The sequence below is a fragment of the Sinocyclocheilus anshuiensis genome, unplaced genomic scaffold (assembly GCF_001515605.1).
Source record: "Sinocyclocheilus anshuiensis isolate Anshui unplaced genomic scaffold, SAMN03320099.WGS_v1.1 scaffold132, whole genome shotgun sequence".
In the NCBI taxonomy this organism is placed as follows: Eukaryota; Metazoa; Chordata; class Actinopteri; order Cypriniformes; family Cyprinidae; genus Sinocyclocheilus; species Sinocyclocheilus anshuiensis.
In genome coordinates, this window is record NW_015555730.1 from 1,710,219 (window position 1) to 1,733,773 (window position 23,555).

The 23,555-nt window shown below is 38.4% G+C and overlaps 2 protein-coding genes across 2 annotated transcripts in view; both read right to left on the reverse strand.

The window, feature by feature from the left end:
* Positions 1-9,960, reverse strand: part of LOC107672855 (polyadenylate-binding protein 1) — a 21,234-nt gene extending 11,274 nt beyond the window's left edge. Inside the window, exons 1-10 of the mRNA XM_016466230.1 lie at positions 9,294-9,960; positions 5,828-6,021; positions 5,584-5,699; positions 2,636-2,775; positions 2,456-2,550; positions 2,194-2,331; positions 1,803-1,898; positions 572-844; positions 405-495; positions 202-312 (exon numbers count right to left, since the gene is read on the reverse strand). Of these exons, the coding sequence (XP_016321716.1) occupies positions 202-312; positions 405-495; positions 572-844; positions 1,803-1,898; positions 2,194-2,331; positions 2,456-2,550; positions 2,636-2,775; positions 5,584-5,699; positions 5,828-6,021; positions 9,294-9,486 (1,447 nt within the window). The 5' untranslated portion in view covers positions 9,487-9,960. The remainder of the gene's footprint in view (positions 1-201; positions 313-404; positions 496-571; positions 845-1,802; positions 1,899-2,193; positions 2,332-2,455; positions 2,551-2,635; positions 2,776-5,583; positions 5,700-5,827; positions 6,022-9,293) is intronic.
* A 4,408-nt stretch (positions 9,961-14,368) lies between these two features.
* Positions 14,369-23,555, reverse strand: part of LOC107672854 (14-3-3 protein beta/alpha-A-like) — a 21,331-nt gene continuing 12,144 nt past the window's right edge. The window contains exons 3-6 of the mRNA XM_016466229.1: positions 22,694-22,817; positions 16,501-16,664; positions 16,317-16,412; positions 14,369-15,336 (exon numbers count right to left, since the gene is read on the reverse strand). Of these exons, the coding sequence (XP_016321715.1) occupies positions 15,277-15,336; positions 16,317-16,412; positions 16,501-16,664; positions 22,694-22,817 (444 nt within the window). The 3' untranslated portion in view covers positions 14,369-15,276. The remainder of the gene's footprint in view (positions 15,337-16,316; positions 16,413-16,500; positions 16,665-22,693; positions 22,818-23,555) is intronic.

Below are 23,555 nucleotides of genomic sequence, written 5' to 3' on the forward strand. Positions count from 1 at the left end.
CGGCTGTTTCTAAAGCATGCAGTGACATCTGCTGTTCAAAACTAATCGACGTGAGAAAGAATCCCGATGCATTCGGAAAATCTCAGAATAAATGCTGAATCATTTCTCGATGCATCGATTTATTTTCCCAGCCCTACTGAATATTCTATGTCACCAAAACCTCATGGTGCTGTGGAGCATGTAAAGGCTGAAACTACTCACCAACACGCTGAGTGGACATCATGCGGGGCACCTGAGACGCAGGACGCATGGTGCTGAAGCTCTGAGGTCTGGGGGCAGATGAGCGCATTGTGCCTGGCATGTTCTGGAAGTCTGTAGGAAAGGTTCAATGTCTTTATTAGTATGAATCAGTACTATTGGATTCATTTAATAAAGCAGGTTTCTGGGATACAAAGTTGACTTACGCTGAGGCCGGACACCCTGTGTGGCCCAGCGGGGACTGGGTCTGAGCTGGGTGAGCTGACTGGTAGGGTAATACGCAGCTCTGTTCTGGGCCTGTGATGCAAGGAAATCATTAGGGGGGAAAAAATCAGCAGTCATGTTAATCTAAGCAATATGAGAACCAACCCACCTGTGGAATGGCAGCCATGAAGTATCCTGATGGAGGTGCAGGCTGATAGGGGTTGATAACGGGGTTTGGCACTGCACGGACACTGGCCATCCTCTGCATGTACTGGTTGGTGAGATGGGCCTGCCGTTCCTCTTTGCGCTGAGCAAGAGCCACATACAATGGCTTAGTGGCCATAATACGGCCATTCATCTCAGTCACCGCTTTAGTGGCTTCCTCAGGGGAAGAGAAACAGACAAATCCGAAGCCTTTACTGCGACCACCGTCCATCATGACCTGTGACACGGGGGAAGACTTCAATTTTTGTCTAAAAGGCAACATGCAACAAAATCAACATGAAATGGCATTTGCAAAGATATTACATCAAGGGAAACAAATTCATTTTATTCCTCTGGATGGTGGAAACTGGGCATTTACATTGACAATGTAAGGTGACAAATTGATGAAATGATTTATCCATGTTTTAATAAGCTTCTGGTCTTAGAGCTTTTTAGATGGATGCCGAGACTTCTTAAGTTGGGTAGAATCTGTGATCTCTGACCCAGTTTGTTTGCTGGCTTTCATCGCTGATATACTAGGGCTGCACAATAAATCGAAATGAAATCGAATGAATGATTGTCATGCGTATCTTTCAGTGAAGCACGGTTCTGTGATCAGTAGTAAATCACTGCTTAAATACTATGAAATATGTTGCGTGCCTTATTCTGTGTAAGAAGCCACATCATCTCACAGAAGGATTTATTTCAAACACTTGGCTGACGTTATGAAGCGAGTTTGGAGTAAAAACATGTTATTAAATGTGGTATTTTTGCATGCTTTCAGAAGGAGCAGCATTTACTACACAGAGCCATAGTTCACTGAGAAGCTATGCAAACAGCTGTCATTATCGCGAACGAACTGGCAACCATGGCTGTCAAAATCCTATTGGATACATTGGCAGTGGGCGGAGTCACACAGACCAAAACAGGTATGTGACCTTAATATGTCTGCAGATATTTAAGAAACATGCAAAGGTATTTTTAGGCTTTAGTACAGTAACTAAAAACATTTCTGCGCTGCAGTAACATGCACGGATAAATTGTACCCAATTAGGCCAAGAAAGTGCATTAAAGTAAAACAATCAATTTTTAAATCCAATGAATTTTAATAAGACCATTAATGTGTACATTTAGTTCTTATAGGAAATGTCTAGAATGTGTATAAATAACTTGGTCAGACGGATTCACAATCGTACCTTGGCACTGGTGATTGTACCGAAGGGAGAGAACTCTTTACGAAGACGCTCGTCATCAATACCATCATCCAAGTTCTTCACGTAAAGATTGACACCCTGTAAAGACAGCAAACGGCTGTGAAGATCTGCATCTGTGAGGGCACTTACAACACACTTCCCCTGGATTTAATAAATAAAATTAAAGATCCAAATGCAGTTACACAGTCTAACTCATGTCCTTGAATAAGAAACAGTTGTACATAGCCCTTCTATCCCCAATATCCACTATACAGGAACGTGAGGCCCATGGGCTACAAATTCACTGTTGCAGCCATTTTGGCCAGTGTGGTCCACTGAGGAGGAAACACCGAATTTGACAAGGCTGCAGAGGTCAGAGTTCACCCTCACTGACCTGGTAACGAGTCATGCGGTCCTGCTTCATCTGTTCAAATTTGCGCTTGAGCTCAGTTTGCCGCTCCACTTTCTTCTGAGCACGACCTACATAGATGAACTTCCCGTTCAGTTCTTTGCCGTTCATCTCATCCACAGCCTGTCAGAAGAGAGCAGAACTATTGTACATATTGTACATGTACATATTGTACATGTGTATCCTATGTTTAAGTTTACGTCAGGAAGTCAATTACATTAGTTTGACAACATTAAGTTGAACTGACCCTTTGGGCGTCTTCGTGCCTCTCAAAACTCACAAATCCAAAGCCTCTGGACTTTCCATTTTCATCAGTCATGACACGGATGCTCATGGCAGTACCTTATCAAATGAGGAATAAGTTTTGGTAATGGGTAAGTCAAAAGAGAATAACAGTGTAAAAACTGCAGTACTACAAAGAACTTACCATATTTGCTGAAGACGTCCTTGAGTTTGTCATCATCCATGTCTTCCCCAAAGTTTTTGATGTACACATTGGTAAATTCTTTGGCTCTTGCGCCGAGCTCAGCCTCCCTCTCCTTGCGAGATTTGAAGCGCCCTACAAACCTGATAGAAATTAGGACCATTTAATAGGAGGATCTAATGGATCTCAAAGCAGTTATTTCAATAGGTTGGTTGACATAGCTTAGGATTTTTCAACAATATACCATTTATCTTTGTAATTAGTCATTAATACAACCAAAGCCAAACCAAGTCAAACAATTCTCTTTAATTGAAATGAACAAGGAAAGCTTTCCACAGTTTATTACTCAATTAACAAGGAAGAATTATTTAACTTGTATAAACCAGGTTTGTTTAGTATATACACTACCATTGAAAAGTCTAGGTAAGATTTTTGAAAGAAATACTTTATTCAGCATGGACATTAAATTGTTTGAATATGACAGTAAAGACTATAATGTTACAAAAGATTTATATTTCAAATAAATGTTCTTCTTTTGAAAAACAGTCTATTCATCAAATCCTGATTTTTTTTTTTGATGAATTCGTCAATTTTTTAGCATGATTCATGGTTTCCATAAAAGCATGAAGCAGTACAAACATTTTCAACACTGATAATGTTTTTTCTTCATTAGCATATTAAAATGATTTCTGAAGGATAATGTGACACTGAAGACTGGAGTAATGCTGCTGAAAATTCAGCTTTGCATCACAGGAATGAATCACATTTTAAAATATATTCAAATAGAAAACATTAAAAAATGCAATAATATTTCACAATATTACTGTTTTTACTGCATTTTTTAATAAATGTATGCAGCATTGGTGAGTGCACTACATTTAATTATCTTACAGACTTCAAACTTTTCAATGGTAGTTAGAGGTCGACCGATTGATCGGCTGATTTTTGGCATTTTTTAATTAATCGGCATCGGCCGATTGTGCTGCAAATTAGGCCGATTTATAGGCAAGTGCATCAGGGGGCAGCTAAGCGTTGTTGCGGAACTCCCTCTGAGGCCCTGTCCCAAATGGCACCCTAAACCTTCGCGGTCTTCCTCTGAGTCCTCACTTTCGTGACGTAATGCCGCTTTGACTGTCGGGTAGAAGTCTGCTGTGGAGCTCGCCCCGGTCCGGGCTCGGCAGAAGTGCGCATTGAGGGCGCATAGCGGCTGCAAAGGGGGCGCTCGCGAGCACCCTTTTGAACGCTAAAATGACGAATGGGACACCCTACGGTCTCGTGGACTTAATGGACACGCACACGCGGCGGCCATTGTAAGTCCGTAAGACCGCAAGAGCACATGAAGTCTTCCATTTGGGACAGGGCCTGAGGCTGCGTGAGGCGGAGCAGCTCACACACTCGGCAGCCGCGGCTTGTTCACACACAGCTTCAGTTAATGGCAGGGCAAAACAGACCGTTTCGAAAGCGGAATTATGTTTTACCCTACTAGAATTGATGCCGCAAAGTAATCATATTCATAAGTGCAACAAGTCATTTGCATGTGAAAGTAGAAACAAGTTCAATTCAGAAACTTCTGGGCTGATTATAACGTGCACGTTAACTTTCCTCATGAAATGTGTCTGTGGGCCCGACAATAGCCTCCACGATGTTATATATTCGCTCGTGGCCAGCGCACTCTTAAGCAGTTTGCAGTTTTAAGCAGGCTGTGTAATATGTGTGAAATCTTTTATTTTTGTTATCACTTGACCATTTGACTTATAGCAGTGTCCAGTGTTTCCTATACATTGAGTTATTTGTGGCGGCTCGTCACAATATCAAAACTGACCGCCACAAATAGATTTTCCAAAAGGCTGGAAAATCTATTTTGTAATAAACTCATTTTATTCAGTTTATTGAATAAACTGAGAGCTTCACGTTTCAAAATTAAAATGCAGCGCGGGTGTTTTTATATGAATGTATATTTGAAAAGAACCGACTGTCTTCAGAAAAGCTTCGATGTCATTTTCATTTCGTCTTTACTGTAATGCCTGATAAAGTAGCGTTTGTGAGGGCAGCGCTGATTTGATTACAGCCGTTACCGGGGAAACCGCTATATCTCCCGCTCCCAAAGCGCCTCCTGCTGGCAGAGAATGAATTTGCATTTGCAAGTCTGTGGGAAACACTGGTGTCTGTCAGCAAACAAACAAAAAGCATCCTTCAGAACTGTTTTGAGAAGGTGCTTAAGTTTTGAGCCATGTATTATTACTCTAAATTGGGCTACTACTACTATTACTATCTTGTACCCTGCAATAACCATTTGCTCAAAATCACTTTTATGAGATGAAGGGAAAAAAAAAGAAAAGAAAATCGGCCCAAAAAAATCGGCATCATATATCGGCTGCCCTGATTTCTAAATATCGGCATCGGCCAGTGAAAAACCCATATCGGTCGACCTCTAATGGTAGTGTATCTCAAATGCACTTCTGTGAACATTTTATTTTGTGATGACAAAATATTGAAATTATTTAATTATTGACAGTGACCCTCCTGGAGCACAATTTCATACCTGGGATTGTAGACTCTACAATGTCTGTCATAATGCAATAGTACTTGCATGCAATCTTTAAACAAACGTATATTAGGCAATATAAAAATGGACACCAAAATGTTTTTCAGAATGTCGCTTTAAGGAATAGTTCACCCAAAAATGAAAATTTGCTAGAAATTTTTTTTTAAAAATACACACCATCTGTGTAATTTTTCAGTACATTTTTATTTCCGGTTGAACCATTCCTTTAAATTTTAATTTAATTTAAAAACTCTTTAATGTCACTTAGTCCAACCCTTCCACGCACTTCAATTCCAAATCAAGTCTGTTAGTCGAAGCCACTCCTCATGTTAGCTGGCAAGTTCTTTAGCAATTTTCCTTCAACCTAATGCTCAGGTTTGGGGCAATGCTAAAAAATCTCACTTACACTTTTCTGTCATTCAGCAACATGCCGTTCATTTTCTCAATGGCTCTTTCAGCGGCCTCCTGGGTCTCAAAGTGCACAAAGCCGTAGCCCTTTGAGCCATTCTCGTCACAAACCACCTTAAGAAAGGATAACAGGCATAAAATCATGCACCCACTGAGCAAAAGAAGCACTCATGCACAAAAAAATCCAACACTCAATCATCAAACCACTGCAAAGCACACTCAAAAGCGTGTATGTGCCTTACCTTGCAGGACAGGATGTTGCCAAATGCAGAGAAGGTGTCATAAAGGGCTTTATTATCAATAGACTTATCCAGGTTCTTGATGAAGATGTTTCCAACGCCGCTCTTCCTCAGAGAGGGGTCGCGCTGAGACCACATGATGCGGACAGGTCTACCCTTGATCACGTCAAAGTTCATTGTGTCTAGAGCCCGTTCAGCTGGAAGCAAAAACAATTATGAGTCCACAAAAATGATTAGCACTTAAGGAAAGGCACTACTGGCAAAACCGTTGTTTTTTTATTTCACACACTCAACAATTTGAATATTTCTGGATATTTTGCATCCACGTCTTTTGGACTAGTAGAAAGAAAACCTCCAAACTACATATTTAAATAAAGTGAAAGTGACGTGACGTGGCCAAGTATGGTGACCCATACTCGGAATTAGTGCTCTGCATTTATCCCATCCAAAGTGCACACACACCGTGAACACACACCCTGGGCGCTGCGGCGCCCGGGGAGCGGTTGGGGGTTCGGTGCCTTGCTCAAGGGCACCTCAGTCGTGGTATTGAAGGTGGGAGAGAGCGCTGTACATTCACTCCCCCCACCTACAATCCCTGCCGGTACGAGACTCGAACCCACAACCTTTGGGTTACGAGTCCGACTCTCTAACCATTAGGCCACGACTTCCCCAATGTGTTAAATGTTTGTTTTATTACACTACCTATTTGTGTCTATTTATTTATTTATTTACGATTTAACGCCATATCAGCGGCAATGGCTATATTCATGGAAAAGTCAACAGTATTATGATTACAATATTTCAATACATTGTTTACAATAAATGTACAATTTTATCTTAAAAACATTCAACATATATTCTTAAAATAACAATAATAACAATAGGAACAATAACAAATACATACAACCCCGATTCCAGAAAAGTTGGGACGTTTTGTGAAATGCCATAAAATCAAGAATATGTTATCTGTTCTTTCTCTTTAACTTTTATTTAATTGACTAAAGTACAAAGAAAAAATTCCAATGTTTTTACTGACCAACTTAATTTTATTTTGTAAGCGTAGACAAATTTTGACACTCCAAAAAAAGTTGGGACAGAGGCATGTTTAACACTGTGTCACATCAACTTTCCTTTTAATTACAATGTTTTATTGTTTGGGAATTGAGAATACTAATGCGAGCAAAATTTTTGTCCAATCTCGCTTGATACAAGACTTCAGAAGCTCAGCAGTCTGTGGTCATCTTTGTCTGATTCTCCTTTTCATGACTGGTCAAACATTTTCAATAGGAGACAGATCTGGACTGCAGGTAGGCCAGTCTAACACATGCACATGCGTCTACAAAACCACACTGTTGTAGCACATGCAGAATGAGACCTGGCATTGTCTTGATCTAATAACCATAGACTTCCCATGAAAGACATCATCTTGATGGCAGTATATATGTCTGTACAATTCCAATATATGCCTCCATGTCAATGACACCTTAACACATATGCCAGTCACCGATGCTGTTTGCTCTGCTGCACACAAATACCATGACTGTCGCTGATGAAAGTCTGGATGGTCCCTTTGGTCTTTGGGACTGAGAACTCGACATCATTTTTCTCAGAAACACATTGAAATGTGGACTCATTTGAGCACAGCACACATTTCCACTGTCTTTTAGACTATCTGAGATGAGCTCTGGCCCAGAGAATCTGGTGTTATCACTGCATAAAATTGATAGCTTTCTCCTTCAGTAAAAGAGATTCAAGTTGCATTTCTTGATGCAGCGGCAGACTGTGTTAAGTGAGAGTGACTTTCTGAAGTACTCCTGAGCCCATGTGGCTATATTTAACACAGCAGCATGATGGCTTCTCATGCTATGCCATTTGAGGGCTCAAAGGTCAAGCACATTCAACTGAGGCCTTGCTCTACATGTACTGGGATTTCTCTGGATTCCCTGAATCTTTTCACATTATTATATATGGTAGTCGGTTAAAGACATAAAAAGCCATGATCCAGCTTTGCTTGCAAAGACCAAGATGCTCCTTTTATACCCAAATATGATACCTTGACCTATTACCAATTCACCTGCTTACTGTGAGCCGTTTCAAAACAGTTTAACGTGGATATTCTATAACTTTTTCACTTTTATTTTGCCTCTGTCACAACTTTTTTGGAGTGTGTTGCAGCCGTCAAACTCAAAATTTGTTCATATTTACAAAATACATTTACGTTGGTCAGTGAAAACTTTGGAAATCTTTTCTTTGTACTTTTGTCAATTAAGTAAAAGTTCAAGAGAATTAACGAATCACAGATTCTTGATTTTATTGCATTTTACAAAACGTCCCAACTTTTCTGGAATTGGGGTTGTAGAATGTATGACACTGTATAATAAAACTCTAAAATTATTCCAGGAGAAACCTTTTTAAAAATCAATTTCTTTCAAATTGTCTAATCGAAGTTCTCTCGTCATTAGTTGTCTTTACGGTTTCATTTCTATTTGAGATTTATATGGACTTTTTAAATTTATATAATATTTAATTTCATAAAAATATGGTATTTTCTGGAGTCATAAAAAGTTCCAAAAACCCCTCTGTAATACGTTCAACTCTAATGTCAACAACATTTAACAAAATCTGAATGAAATGTTCTGAAACTTCTGTTCTGATACAGATACAAAGAAGTTCATATTTAATTAAACAACACCTCAGTTGAAATATTTTACAAAATTTCAGAAAACTTAATTCAAAACATTTGTCTTCATGTACTGTTATTAATCAACTAGGGAAGCATACGCTCAAATCAATTAATTAATATTGTCACCTGTAGTGTTTTGCCTTAAATTTGCAATAGATGATCCCGACATTAACTGAAAATGAAGTGCATATTGTAAATCATAAAATCGTCCATCTGAATAACCAGATTAACTACTCCAAGGATAAAAGTGATGCATTCATTACATAGGCATTGCTTAGTCCCTTTTTGATTGCATTTTTGCCCAATCTCAAATTAATTTCTGAACCCTTTTTGTGCAACCACCAAAATCCACATAGCATATGATATATGCAACCTGAATCCAAAAAAAAAGGACAAGAAATCTCGGATTGCACACTGAACATGTCTGACCTAAATCAGCGGGGCTGCACGTGACACCTCCAAGACCATGTTTAAACCTATTGAAAACAGCATGATATAGCTTAACAATAAAACAGGGAGAACAAACAGCCATAATCAATGCGATCAAGGCATTTTCCTGACAAGCCTGACAGGGGTTATCTGTGCTGCACACTCCCCGCCCACCCACGCCCTAAACATGACATGCATGTCATGCAACAGCATGCAGCTGCCATCCTCCTCAACGCTTTATAATTCATAATAACCAAACACAGACGCTTGTGCTGCATGTGGATGAGATGCATAAGCAGGCAACTGACACATACATTTAATTTTCAATGCGTCTTTAGCGTCAACGCCATCATTTACCGTCTGCAGGCTGCTGGAAGTTGACATAGGCATAGCCCAGCGACCGGCGCGTGATCATGTCCCTGCACACCCGGATGGAGAGGATGGCACCGGCCGGGCTGAACTTCTCGTAGAGCATGGCTTCAGTCACGTCCTGGTGCAGGTCTCCAACATACAGCGAGGCCATGGGGTAGCTAGGAGCGCTGGGGTTCATGTTCTCTTCCCTCGCAGCTGTGAACTCGCAGAATTGTACGTGTTTCGCGGCGCTAGCTCAACTACGTCAGAATATAGCTACCGTTAGATGTCAACGCCAATTTTTAAAACTGAAAACCGTCGACTAACAGATGGCTTCGGCTGGACGATTAAAGCGTTCCGTTTAAAAATGACGGATATTTAGGGCAACAGAAATTTAAAAACGCGAAAAATCCAAACCAACGAATCAAGCAGGCCTTCGCGAGCTCACAGACTGTCGTTATTTTTCGGGGTTGTCGAGAGATGTTTCAAGGCCTCCAGTTTCCCCTTCACCGATTTTTAATTTAAAAAGAAATAAAATGATTTTTTGGAGTTTTTAGAAGTTTTTAATTTTTTTGTATTTTTTTTTTTTTATATATAATGTGTGCCGAGGCGAGCTCCGGAGCACACGCGCACTCTCTCAGCACTAACAGCCGGGGATCGGGAGAGAAGGGGCGGGGCGAGCCGCTGCGTCATCCCCCGACGCAATGTGACGCAGCAGTAGCTCAGCGGTTTTGATGGTGATTGGATGAGACGTGTTAGGGCCCGCAGATCTGGCCAATAAGCTTTTAGAACGATGAAGGGTTGATTTTTGTAACGAATGTATAAAAGCGAAAATAAATGACTGAACTTAATTTTTTTAACGTTTATTCATTTAATTAAGAATAGGTAATTCGCTTAAATAAATATTTAATATTTATACAGTGGTGGCCAAAATGATTAGAGCACTAGTATTTTCACCAGCTAAAAAAATGGTTGCTTCAAGAGACCTACCTACTCCTCATCCTCAATTAAATTCATAGTTCATAGTTGATTAACCGCACAGACGTGTGTACTGAAGATCACCAACAGGTGGAGTCACAGACCTGCAAGAACGACTGACTAGATTCAGATTTCCAGTGCAGACATTCTGGGCTTTTAGGTTGAACTGGATGTAGGAAGCATCATTTTATTACCTTCTAATTATTTATTCATTTATGACCACAAATGCAGTTAGGCTATTGGTAGTTTTGTTCCTACAACACTAGCAAAGACATATTTTCAGAATTGGGGGGAAACTAGAAGTTGTCGAAGTCATGGCAATTAAATAGCGGTTTCATTTTTCTCTGATTATTTTCCAGAAAAAAAAGCACACTGATAGTGGGGCATGTTGTCATACAATATCTGGATTCTCCTTTTTATTGTTATTTAAAACTATTATAATTGGGAAAAAATAATAATTCAAATAAAATAAAACAAATACTTCAATTTGAGCTGAAATAAAAACAAAATAAAGCTAAATAGAACTAGTGAGAATGTCAAAAAAGCACATCAAATTACAGTCAAAATGGAAAATATAAAAAATGAAAGCAAACTCAAAATATGATATTATGCCGGGGTGTGTTGTCACCTTCTGCTGTTTATTGCAGTGTTGTTATTGTTAACAAAAATGATTACAAATATTTTTAGTTATATAAATAAAATAAAATATAAAGATTAGATTTAAAAACTAAGGTAAAGAGAGGTAAGTAATTTCTAAGGTAAATAGAACTAAAAACTAACCTTTCTATGATGAATAGAAATAAAAACTAAAACATACTACTAGAACTACACAACAACAGCTTCAGGAAAAGTAGCAGAGTGAGGCACTCTGCTATAAAGCAGCTGAAGCAAGACAATAGTGGCATTATTCAGTTCCAGTCAGTTCAGTGTTGATTCAGTTCGGCTCAAGAACTCTGTAGAGTTCATTCATTATAAAACGAGTTCAATTCAGCGATAAGCAGCTCTACTGAAGACAGTCATTATTCAGCTGGAGTCAGGCAGCTCAATATTGATTCAGTTGAGGTCAATAACAGTGTCAGTGTGTAAAATTCATCAATTATGAACACATTTGATTCAGTAGGGCTAGAAGGCAAAACACAGTAATGCTGTTATCATCTCAATTCAGTTCAAGTTCTTATTCTCATGTTCTCATAGTGTCAACGCAGTCAAATTGAGGATTTTTCTGAATATTAAGTGAATGAACACTGTATGATATTGTTGGAGATACACTGTAGTAGTAGTAACTGTTTACATGTAGTCTGATCTGCTTTTGGCCTTGTAAGTGCGTGCTTTTACTGATGCTGCTCATATCAGAGTTGCCGTCTGCAGTGCTGCAGTGTGTAATAACACACATGTATTATCTTTGTCGTTACTCGGAGAAGTTCTCTCTCCTGCTGATTACTCATCCTCTCTCCACAGAAGTACTGTTGTTCAGCGCCGTCTGCCCGTCTCCATGGCAACAGGGCCCATCCCACAGCCGTAGCCCGAGGCTCTTCACTGACACACCCCAACGGAGAGCCTTCCAGAGGTGCTCCAGTTCACTTAAAAATACAGGATCAGGTGGACAAAACAAGGAGTCCTTTTTACACAGGCCTGGAAATCACAATATTGAAATTCAAACATATTTCCAGGGGTATATATATATATGATTGTGTAATAATACCTAATCAATCTAATAACTAATATAATACACAGTGCCCTCCATTAATATTGGCACCCTTGGTAAATATGAGCAAAGGCAGCTGTGAAAATAAATCTGCATTGTTTATCCTTTTGATCTTTCATTCAAAAATTGCACAAAAATTCTAAACTTTCTTTGAAGTAAAACAGTTGAAAGATGGGAGAAAATCTCATGATGAAATAAATGTTTCTCCAATGCATGTTGGCCACAATTATTGGCACCCCTAGAAATTATTACGAGTAAAATATCTGTGAAGAATTTTCCCATTTATGTTTACATTGTTAATGTACACCAGAGTGACTAGGAGCATGAGATTGTCCAGCCATGACTTCCTGTTTCACAGGAATATAAATAGGAGGGAAAACAAAGGCCAAATTCCCTTAATCATCCATCACAAGGAGTAAAACCAAAGAATATAGCTCTGATGTGTAGAACAAGATTGTTGAGCTTCACAAAATAGAAGGTGACTGTAAGAAAAGAGCTAGAGCAGTGAAAATCCCCATTTCCACCATCAGGGCAATAATTAAGAATTTCCAATCAACTAAAGATGTTACAAATCTGCCTGGAAGAGGACATGTGTCTATATCGTCCTAATGCACGGTGAGGAGGAGAGTTTGAGTGGCTAAAGACTCTCTGAGGACCACAGCTGGAGAATTGCAGGGATGAAGCTTCTGCTATGGCCATTCCAGTTCCCTGACCTGAACCCTATAGAAAGTGAGTGTGGTGAACTGAAGAGGAGAAGCACCATCATGGAGCTGGGAATCTGAAGGGTCTGGAGAGATTCTGGATGAAGGAATTGTCTCTGATCTCTTGTCAGGTGCTCTCTAACCTCATCAGGCATTATAGGAGAAAACTCAGAGCTGTTATCTTGGGAAAAGGATGTTGCAATAATTGGGTGAATGAAAGATCAAAAGGATAAACAATGCAGATTTATTTTCACAGCTGCCTTTGCTCATATTTACCAAGGGTGCCAATATTAGTGGAGGGCACTGTATATATATATATATATATATACACACACACACTCTCTCTCTCTATTCTATTCTATACGTGTATTTTTATACAATTAAATTACTATATACAGCCACTGGATCTTTTTTTTAATAAATTATTCCAGGTTTAATGAGCAATTTCTAGCCATTGAAATTTACTAGTAATTTTCATGACATTTGAAGATTTTATTAATTTACATAAGTTGTCAGGGACTCGCAGTTCACAATTTTAAAACTGTCCAGGTCTGTTATTTTAGTGTCATTGATGTACTTTTATAGTTTTCGTATTAATTTTAATGAAAGTTTTTTATTTTTATTTTTAAAACGTCTATATGGTTTTTATCAAGTCATTAGTTTATGTAGATTTATTTTTGTCTTCAACTTAAAGCCCTGGCAACTATAGTTTTTTTTATGTTGATTATAATGCCGAGTTAACATTAAAGTTTTTTTTTTTTTGGTTGTCGTTTTAGTTAACAATAACAACCGTGGTCCAAGTTTTCCGTAAGCAGGATGGCATTTAAGCTTATCTCCGTGTGCTCAATACTGTAGAGACATCATGACATGAACAACAAGATCATCAGACCATCTGAGTTCCTCAGCATCTGCCTCAGTCACCTGTCCGGCTCTCGTCTCCTCAGTCCAGTGAATCTGGTGCAGGACTTGATGACTGCAGTCCCACGGAGATGATAAGACCCAGTTCCTGCTCTGCACGTAAAACAGCTCTGAGAAGACAACCGCTTGACCACCAACACGCTCGAACCCGAAGCAGCATTAAAGCACTGTCCCACATTGACAATCTTAACTGAATCTTAAAGGGTCTCAATATTTTGATTTATTTTTTTTCAAAAAAAGAAAAGTCGAAAGAACAGAAAAAGAATCGAGAACGTTACTGTTAGAGGATAATTTTTAAAATTTAATTAAATTTTATTTTTAATACAACAAAAATGAATGGGGACAGGAAAACGGCGAACTTGTGCACTTTCTTCCCAGTCTCCTGTAGTCACATGGTAGTTTGTGTGATCAACAGTGGTCCGAATTTGTTTAGACACGTCTTCTAATGTACATTAAAAACGGCATGTCAAAGTCAGTTTCACATCAGTTATGGCCACAGAGCCAGTTTTGTTTGAAATCACAGACGTCACATTCTCAGTTTCAGAGTTTGATAACTATAAAGTTTTTTTTCCCCCCTACTTAACATCTCCTTTTATGTTCCAAGAAAGGTTTGGAACAACATAAGGGCGACTCTCATGCTTTGGGAACCGTTTCTTTAATAATTCCCCCGCAAGCACTCATCTAAATGAATATTTGAAGTCCAGGATCTTTCTGGAACGGCCAGGTTTGAAAAACACCAGAGACCGAACGCAAGGCAAAAAGACCAAGAGATCATGTGGTTTGTGTTTTATCCGTTTTAATTCCACTAACATGAGATCCAGATCCCTCCGCCCACCCTCCATAACAAATAACAATAATGCTGAGTGTTCCGTATGAAAATTCTAAGACAGTTTCTAGGCAACCCAATCAGCCAACTCCAGTCACCCTGATTAAATAAAGCCACATGCAGTTTAGGCAAGTATCAAAAGAGTAAACAAAACAAACTAAAAACAGATCGAGTAAGTAGTAGTACAAATAAAACAAAACCGAAACTCCTAATAGAAAACCGTATTAATCAGATAAGCACATGAAAAGCATTCCTCACTGCTCTGGTAACAAGACTTTTATATCAAAGTTACAGTATAAGCCATGTGTCAAGTCTTTTTGATCTTAGGTCTGTGGTCGACAGAGAGAGTTTGTACGCGTTATTATTCACCAATGAGAAATCAAACACTTGACAACTGAAGTAGAATGTCTTTGCACAAGCCCAATCTGTCACAAGTATTCGTTCATACTGACTTTTGGTTTATTTCCCATGATTCTTTAGGAAAGTGAAGAATTCAGTCTAAGCCACAAGAAACCCATCACTAACTGCTCCCCTAGTAAACTCAGAAAAGGGTTCATACTCACTCTCTCTCTCTCACATATGCACCTACAGCAAAGTTGATGGTGACTGGCATCCCATGAGCACACATCAAGCCAGCAAACTACACTGCATTCTCCAATCCACAATGAACACATGTTGAAGACAAACAACTGCCGTTTGCCCCCCAAACAAACACACGTAGACGAACACAGTCTCTCCTTCACACTCTCACATCCAAACACACACATAAATGACGGGCTGGTGAGTATGAAGCTGGAACTGGAAAAGCGTCAGCGTTGTCTCTCGCTGTGCTGACTGAAAAGCTTCTTTGTGGAGTCGGCTTTAGTTTTCCCGGCCCTCCTCTGTGTCCTCACCATCGGCCTGATTGTCAGAGGTCCACAGCTGAAAACATCAAAGCGGGGGACATTAAAGTGTGCACATCCAGATCTGGCCACTGAAATGTCTATTTTTTTTATTTGATTTTTTTTTAAATATGGACCATTTAATGGGTGGAAAGGAGCATGATACATCCAGAGCTGTGCATCTTATTTGATAAAAACTGAGAACCTAAGAAGAATGACTGTTACATCCCAACCTTTCTTGACTTATGTTTGAGCTCTTTATAATAAGGAAATCATTTTCCATATTTACTTGACTTTGCATTAAAACTAGCAAAACGTGGCAAAAAAAAGCTACATCTGTTTGTAATTTGCATTTCTGTTGTTTTTTTCCAGTGTCTTACATCATGAGCTTTGTATTTTGAAGTTACAGTGCTCATGAAATGCATTTTCAGATCTGTATATTTGATATAAATTGTCTAGAGGTTAGATCTAATATTTGTAAATTATAAATATACTTCATTTTAAGGTGCGTTACCTCTTTCAGAAACGCAAGTAAACGCTGTGATGGGTAAACATCACCTATTTAATGTTTCAGAAGGGCGGAAAACAAAAAAAGTTAGCTTTGAGGTATGAAACTCTAATCACTTGTGTGTGTAAATATCAAGGCCATTTTGATTTTTCATTTCATTACCTATTTAAAAGTAGTTTAAATGTGAAAAACATGTATCCGAACCCCTGCTTTCCACTCAATCAAACACTATCCAACAGATTTTGAACACAAGCGCATGAATGCCTCTGAACATGTTCATTTACGGATTTTAACATTTGAATACCTCCTATCGTTTGTAAGGGAATCAAATAACTTGCTGTATTCCACTAAAGACCTTTCCAATGACTGTCCAATCTTTACACGACTCCTATTATGATTCTGACGATATTTTAGTGAGTGTTTTATAATTAGGAAAGAGTTAAAGCGCTAGTAAAATCAGTTGCTTGTATGATTATCGGCAGTGAAATTCTCAGCTGTTTACAAGAACTCACTGTCAGATTGTCTCTAAGTAGCTGCATGATGAGTGTGCTGTCTTTATACGAGTCTTCGGTTAACTGGTCCAGCTCAGCAATGGCATCATCAAAAGCCTACAAAGGAACAAATACATGGATAAATAAATAATACCAAGCTTAATTCTGTGTATGAGCTTTGAGCCCCGTGAGCACCCATTCTAACCTTCTTGGCAAGTTCACAGGCCTGCTCTGGAGAGTTCAGGATCTCGTAGTAAAAGACTGAAAAGTTGAGAGCCAGGCCCAGGCGGATGGGATGAGTGGGCTGCATGTTGTCTTTGCTGATGTCAAAGGCGGCCTGGTACCCTTCCTGAGACTTCTGGATGATATCTGTGTACAAACACACAACATTATTCATGATAGAATCATTACATACTTTCCCACAGAATAGCACAGATTAAGGCTGACAATATACACTACTGTTAAAAGGCTTGGGGTCAGCAAGCTGTTGTTGTTGAAAGAAATAAATACTTCTATTCAGAAAGGATGCATTAAATTGGTCAATAGAGACAGTAAAGATTTCGGTTTCAAATAAATTGATCCTTTGAACTTTCTATTCATCAAAGAACCCTATAAAATAAAACAAAAATTCATGTATCCCAGTTTTCACAAAAATATGAAACAACACAACTGTTTTCAACATTGGTAGTAATTATACTTTTTTTCTTGAGCAGTAAATCAGCATATTAGAGTGATTTCTGAAGGATCATGTGACACTGAAGACTGAAGTAATGATGCTGAAAATTCAGCTTTGCATTACAAAAATAAATTACATTTTAAAATATATTCAGATAGAAAACAGTTATTTTACATAGATATAATATTTCACAATTTTACTGTTTTTGTTGTATTTTTGATCAAATAAATGCAGCCCTGGTAAGCATTAGAGACTTTCAAAAAAAATCTTACCGACCCCAATCTTTCGAACAGTTGAGCACATAAAACATTTACAATATTTTATTGAGGATTTGCAGCCATTAAAATATTAAATTCAAGGAATCTGATCTTAATGTGCTTTTATATGGCCAGTTAAGTGTCCTAAAGCCTTCACACCCCTCCTGCCTTGTGTATGACCAATTCAGCATTTTGTTTGAGTCACTCAAGTTTTGCGAGGCATGTTACATAAATGAAGAAATATTGCTCCTCACGACTATTTTGAGAAAACTGCATGTGGAAAATATGCTTTTACTTGAACTAGATTTTTATGCTTTTAAATCCGACATTAAACACTTTAAATTTATGCCTTATGATGGTTACTGTAGTGGAAAAAATTTAAATAAACACATCTTCAAAGCCATTTCAAAACATGCATTTTACGTTTTTTCTTCTGCACATGGCTGAAATGAGATATCATTTTCTTTGTACTTTGGAGAGCTGTTAGTAATGGTCAATATCATGGTGCATCAAGAGCATTGATCCGTGCTCAGAGAGAGAAACATAAATATTTGAAAAAGACAGCAGCTCTGTAAAGAGCTTTGATGAGAGCACTGTGCCTGATGAGCAGTAATTGTTCATCTGAAGAGCTTCAGGAGCGCTGCATATATTACAGCCACCCGCAGGCGCTTCAGCCCAAACTCAGCAGGACGACACGCATCATCCAGATGCTGTTGCCATGGCGATGATCACGCAGCCCATCACACTGACAGTACAGTAGTAGGTCAGCGGCTGCTTATCGTTTTCGTTTCCCCTTCGACGAAACCTGCAGCTTATCTATAATACTACACAAACAGACTGATCTGGGATCTGCGGCAGATGGCAGCTTCAGTCAGATCATTCGCTCCTGTGCTGCCATAGAAACACACCAGGCACTTAAAAATTCATCAAACCCTGCAGGGAGAAGCAGCAGCCCTAATAACCTCATGCATCTATCGGAAAGAGTGAGTTATTACTTCCACAGACGGACTAAGACCACATGTGGAGGGAAATCACTCATTAGCCTCATTAATGAAACCAAGCGAGGTGGAGCAGGACAGACTGAACTGCGTGCTGCAGTGCTCCATCTGCAGCAGAGATGTCCACTTGTGATGAGACAAAGACTGGATGGTGGAAAATAAAACCACAACATTTGCATTGTGCTCACTGGAAGCACACAAAACACAACCAAACAGGGCTGGGCCATTTTTCCAATTAATTCAAATGTAATGTTTTGCCACGATTTTATTATTTATAAATCGAGGAATCACGATTTCGAATAGAAATATTGCCAAACGTTAGAATTAGACACTTTTGACAATATGCCAATGCTACTGTCCAATGATCCAACCGCTCACATGTGACGCGCTCGTATCACACAGAATGCGCTTTTGTGTTGACGCGGGCAGTGGAATAGGAAAAAATGCAAGATGGGAGTGAACTTCTTTAAACTTAAGCGGCGTGTTTTTAGAATGCCGTTTCATGCATGAGATGCTGCAAGAGACAAACCATGTTTACATAGAAAAAAAATATGTAAAAGCAGCGCAATCGAATAAAAAAACCTGTAAAAAACTACTACTGTATGTCTGACAGTGCTGTTCATTGTGTTCACAGAATATTTACAGTTAATAATAGTCTATTGGTGTTATACCTTCAGTATTACCTTGACATCTGAGAAACTTTTAAAGCATTTTCCTCGTATTATTTCTGAACATAAAAAATACACATTAGACAAGTTTGTACAAGATGTAGCTGTAGTTCATGCATCTTTTCTGCAAAGTTATTTAACAAGTGATTTGTTCAACATTCACATCATGTTGACACCGTGTGGTGCACTTGGAATAGAATTTTCTTTAACTAGAGGGTTAATTAAGAAAAGTTACTTGAATCATGTTGTAGTTACATTTTCAAGTTGAAAAAAAAAAAAAAAACGAGATTTTATTTTTTTGCCATATCGCCCAGCCCTACAACCAAATCATTTGATTGGCTTGGTTCTTTGTAATAAAGCAGAGATATGAGCTACGGTGAGGATATTACATGCGGGCATGAAACCGGAACACTGGACGTCCTTAAATTAATCTGCAAGCTGCTTGTGTCTCAAGAGCTTCATGAACTAGGACACAAGCCCTTCAGATCTAAACCTCCATCCTCATCTGCAGATATATAATTAATGAAAACTCTGAGTCTGTGGCTACTTCATGAGATTTCTAACTCTATTAAGAGGGTTAATTGATTGACCTCTTGAGTTCAGAAGTGCCAAACACAGTCAGGTGGTGCTTTTAGGAAACTCTTGCTCTTTTCCAAACCCTAGCACTGCTGCTCGCTATTCTAATAGGTGCACAAAGATAAAGAGCATTTTTAATAAGATGGAGCTATATTCAATCAATTCTTTGAAGGACTTGATAAAGTATTTATGAAGGAGATTTCCCCTGATGCTTATGGCAATGCATTCTGAGTTTGTCTTCTCCATAAGATGCTGCCATATGTTGACTAAAACGAGGTGGTGTGTTTAAGGCAGCATCATTCTGCCGCATACTGTTTGGATCAGTGTTTGTGTTGGCGTGCGTGAGATGCTTCTAGGTAGGCAGCAAGAGCGTTTGGAGCAGGGCCAGTATACTAGTTCAAGGACAAACAAATGAGTAAAACAACATTAAAATCACCACAAGAGTTATATTTGCAGTTATGTAAGATTATTCATGTGGACATTATTGCTCTGTTCCAAAACCTAGTGGGCGGTCAATCTGCCCAGCATTTCAAGCATTACTGGCATGCTTTTTAAAATATGCATTAACATGATGCTCATTTAGCCAAATTCTGAGACATAAACGGTATAAAAAAAATTAAAAAAAATGTACAAAGTTGATTATATGCATTTGACTCGACACTGAAAAGTATTGAGTATTTTACGCAACACTGTGTGCCATGTATTTTATGCTGCATTGTTTATGCTTGGAAATGTAAGACTATGTTTTGCGGAAGTACTTTTGACTTAAAGTAATAATAATAATAATAATTACTTAATAATTAATAATTAATTAATAATAAAAATAATACACTATATTATTAAATATCATTAAATCTTTTTTAATGCATATCACAATTTTTCTTCTCCACTTTAATTTTAACAGTAAACCTCTGTTGTGCTGCACCTTTTTGGCAAAAAATAAAAAGAACTGTTAAATTTTCATTTAATTACATTTTCAAATATTTATTAAATTGTTAATGTTTTATGCCATCATTTGATTACCACAGAATAAAATTTGTATTGAACCATAAATCCAAAAATGTAGACAGACAACAGAATTTCCAAAATAAATAAATATAATAATATTAGACATGCTTTTTGATCATTACAATTTAATTACACTATTAAAATAGAATCTAGGCATGGGACGATAACCGGTTTCAAGGTATACCGCGGTTTGGGGAAGTCACGGTTTCAAAACCACTAAAATGTTTCGTTATACCGTTCCTGCGGTATGCGCAGTTTTTTTACATGTCGTCAAAGACGGAAAGTGCAGGACTCCCTCAGTTGTGTGCAGCGAAGAGAGTAGCGAGTCACACGACCCCTCCCCCTCCGGTTGGTGTGAGTGGAGTCACCTGTGTGTAGAATGGCTGAAGGAGGTGAATCCCTGGAACTTTTTCCCCCGTCGAAAAAGACGAAGTCTGTCGTATGGGAATTTTTCGGGTAACGTAGACTAACCATGTTCCGTACACAACGATGTTCCGTACAGATGACGTTTTAGCGCTGATCGCTAAATAAATACTTCCAGGTCGTACATAAACTACATATGTGTGTCATCTTCATTTCTCCCTCTTTCAACCCCGATCAAGACAGAGACCCACCCGCCGTTTGTTACAGTGTTGAAATAAATACTATTTGGCTTGCTACCGAGGCAGATAACATGGCTAATTAACTTGCTAACGTCAACTAGTTTCCTCCCTCATGTTACCTCACAGAGCGGGGAATAGCAGACTAAAGTACTAAGTTTCTGCGATTTAGTACAATAATTAAATTTAGCTGGTATCACGTCTGTACTTTTAAGCCTCCTGCCATTGTTTACATCTGTTCAAACGACATTTAAAAAACAAACAAACAAACTTTGCCACTGTTTGAGTGTTGTACGGAGAGACCGTGTGTGTGAGACACTTGCGCTCTCTCTTTCCTTATATGTGCACATACACACATCCTCGTACCTCACCTCTCCAAACTTAATCCAGGAAAGGTGAACATTCTTGCATCATAACTTGGACTGAAAGATGCATGTGTAGAAAGTGAGCATGTCTCCAAAAACCTTGTTGAGCTGCAGGTTTAATGACTGCATTTCTTATTATTATTATTTGTATTTTTTTTACAGAAATTATGTTTTGTTTATGTTTTTGATTATTGAGCTGCAGGTTTAGGCTCACTTAAGTGACTGCATTTAATTAAGAAGTATTTTTTTTACAGAAATTATGTTTTGTTTATGTTTTTGATTATTGAGCTGCAGGTTTAGGCTCACTTAAGTGACTGCATTTTTTTTCATTTATAGGGATGTTTTTTTTTTTTTTACAGGAAATAATTTACTTATGTTCTGATTATTGTTGAGCTGCAGGTTTAGGCTCACTTAAGTGACTGCACTTAATTAAGAAGAATTTAATTATCTATTTTAATTATTTAGCCTGACATGTTTACTGTTCCAAAATGTTCTATATGCTTCTTAAAAATAAAACATATTGTGTTCAGTGGGGGGAAAAAAAAAGTAGTTTTTTTACCAAGACATTTAAAAATAACATATTTTAGAGCGGTAATCGCAATACCGTGAAATGTTTATCTAAGGTTATCATACCGTCATAATCTCATACCGGCCCATGCCTAATAGAATCCACATAGAATTTGGTGAATAAATAAAACATTTAAAGGATCCTAAAAATGTATTTTTTGTTGAACCTATTGTTAAAATTGTTGCTAATCTGTATACGTTTCATGATTAATTAATTAGACATACTTTTCAGTTATCAAAATTTTATTTAACCATTAAAACAAAGAAGAGAGAGAGAACAAATATATTTAGGGAAAAATAAAACAGACTTCGGGGGAAAGAAAACTGATTTAACAGGACCCTAGCGATGTATAGCTGCAGGCGTGGCTTACATTCTGAACCATAAACAATTTCTGTTTTAAAAGAGAATTTGTGCAACATTCCCTCAATAATCAGCCATTAAGGGTGTGGAAGCACAAGTAAAGACCTGTTCCACTGGTAGCTATCAAACCAAAAAAATCTGCATGTGTGTGTGGAGGTGTGGCTGCACAGCTGGCAGCAGACACATGCATAGCCTCAAACTCAGAGACACCATGCTGAACATCAAAGACCATCTAATATAGAGATCTGTTTCTCAAATCAAAATAAAGGATATTAAGAAAAGACAAATAAATCTCATATAAATGTTGTTTGGGAAAAGCTCACCGGTTTTCTCGTCTCCTGTGGCGACCTCAGCCAGGTAGCGGTAATAGTCTCCCTTCATCTTCAGGTAGAACACCTGGCTCTCTGCTGGAGAAGTGCTGCGGATCAGAAACTTGTCCAGGAGATGCTGCGGAAGAGAGACACATGAATGTAAACACACACAGCCCAAAATAGTAATGTTTCTCACACGCTACTGTATGAGAAAAGCCCACAAATTTCCATGACTTTTCTATAAAGATTTCCATTTTTATGGAAACACATCAAACCTCATAGCTGCTCAGATAACTTGATGGCAAACACCGGCCAATCAAGGTTTGATCTACACTTTCTGTATCATTTCTTGCTAAACAAGTGACTGGCCTGTAGGGCTGTCAAAAAAAAAAAAATCGAATTTCGAATATTCGTCAAATTTAAAATAAAAATCCAGCGCAATAATATTATGCAGCGCCTGAAAATAGGCTAACTTCCGTCAACATAGTCAACGTGACCACCTGCTTGCACAGGGAGCATGCTGGGGACTATTTTCAGGCAAATAGTGGAGTGTTCCTTTAAGGAGGCAGCCTTATCAGTGGCAGTCGTTGCATTAATGTTTTTGTTAGCCTATCCAGTTGAAGCCACTAGATGCGACGCTGCTGCATTGTCAATTACAAATATTGCGGGAAAAGAGAACATCAATGCGGAGAAGATCTTGTTTACATCAAAACTGAAACCAAGCCGTTCACACAGAACGCATATTTCGCGCATCTATCACCGTTGCACTCGAGAACCGCATGTTTGGAAAGCCATGTAAAATTAATGCAAGTTCTTTGAACTTTCTTTGAACTTTTGTCAACTTTGAAAAAACATATCTCGAGACTTACTGGCG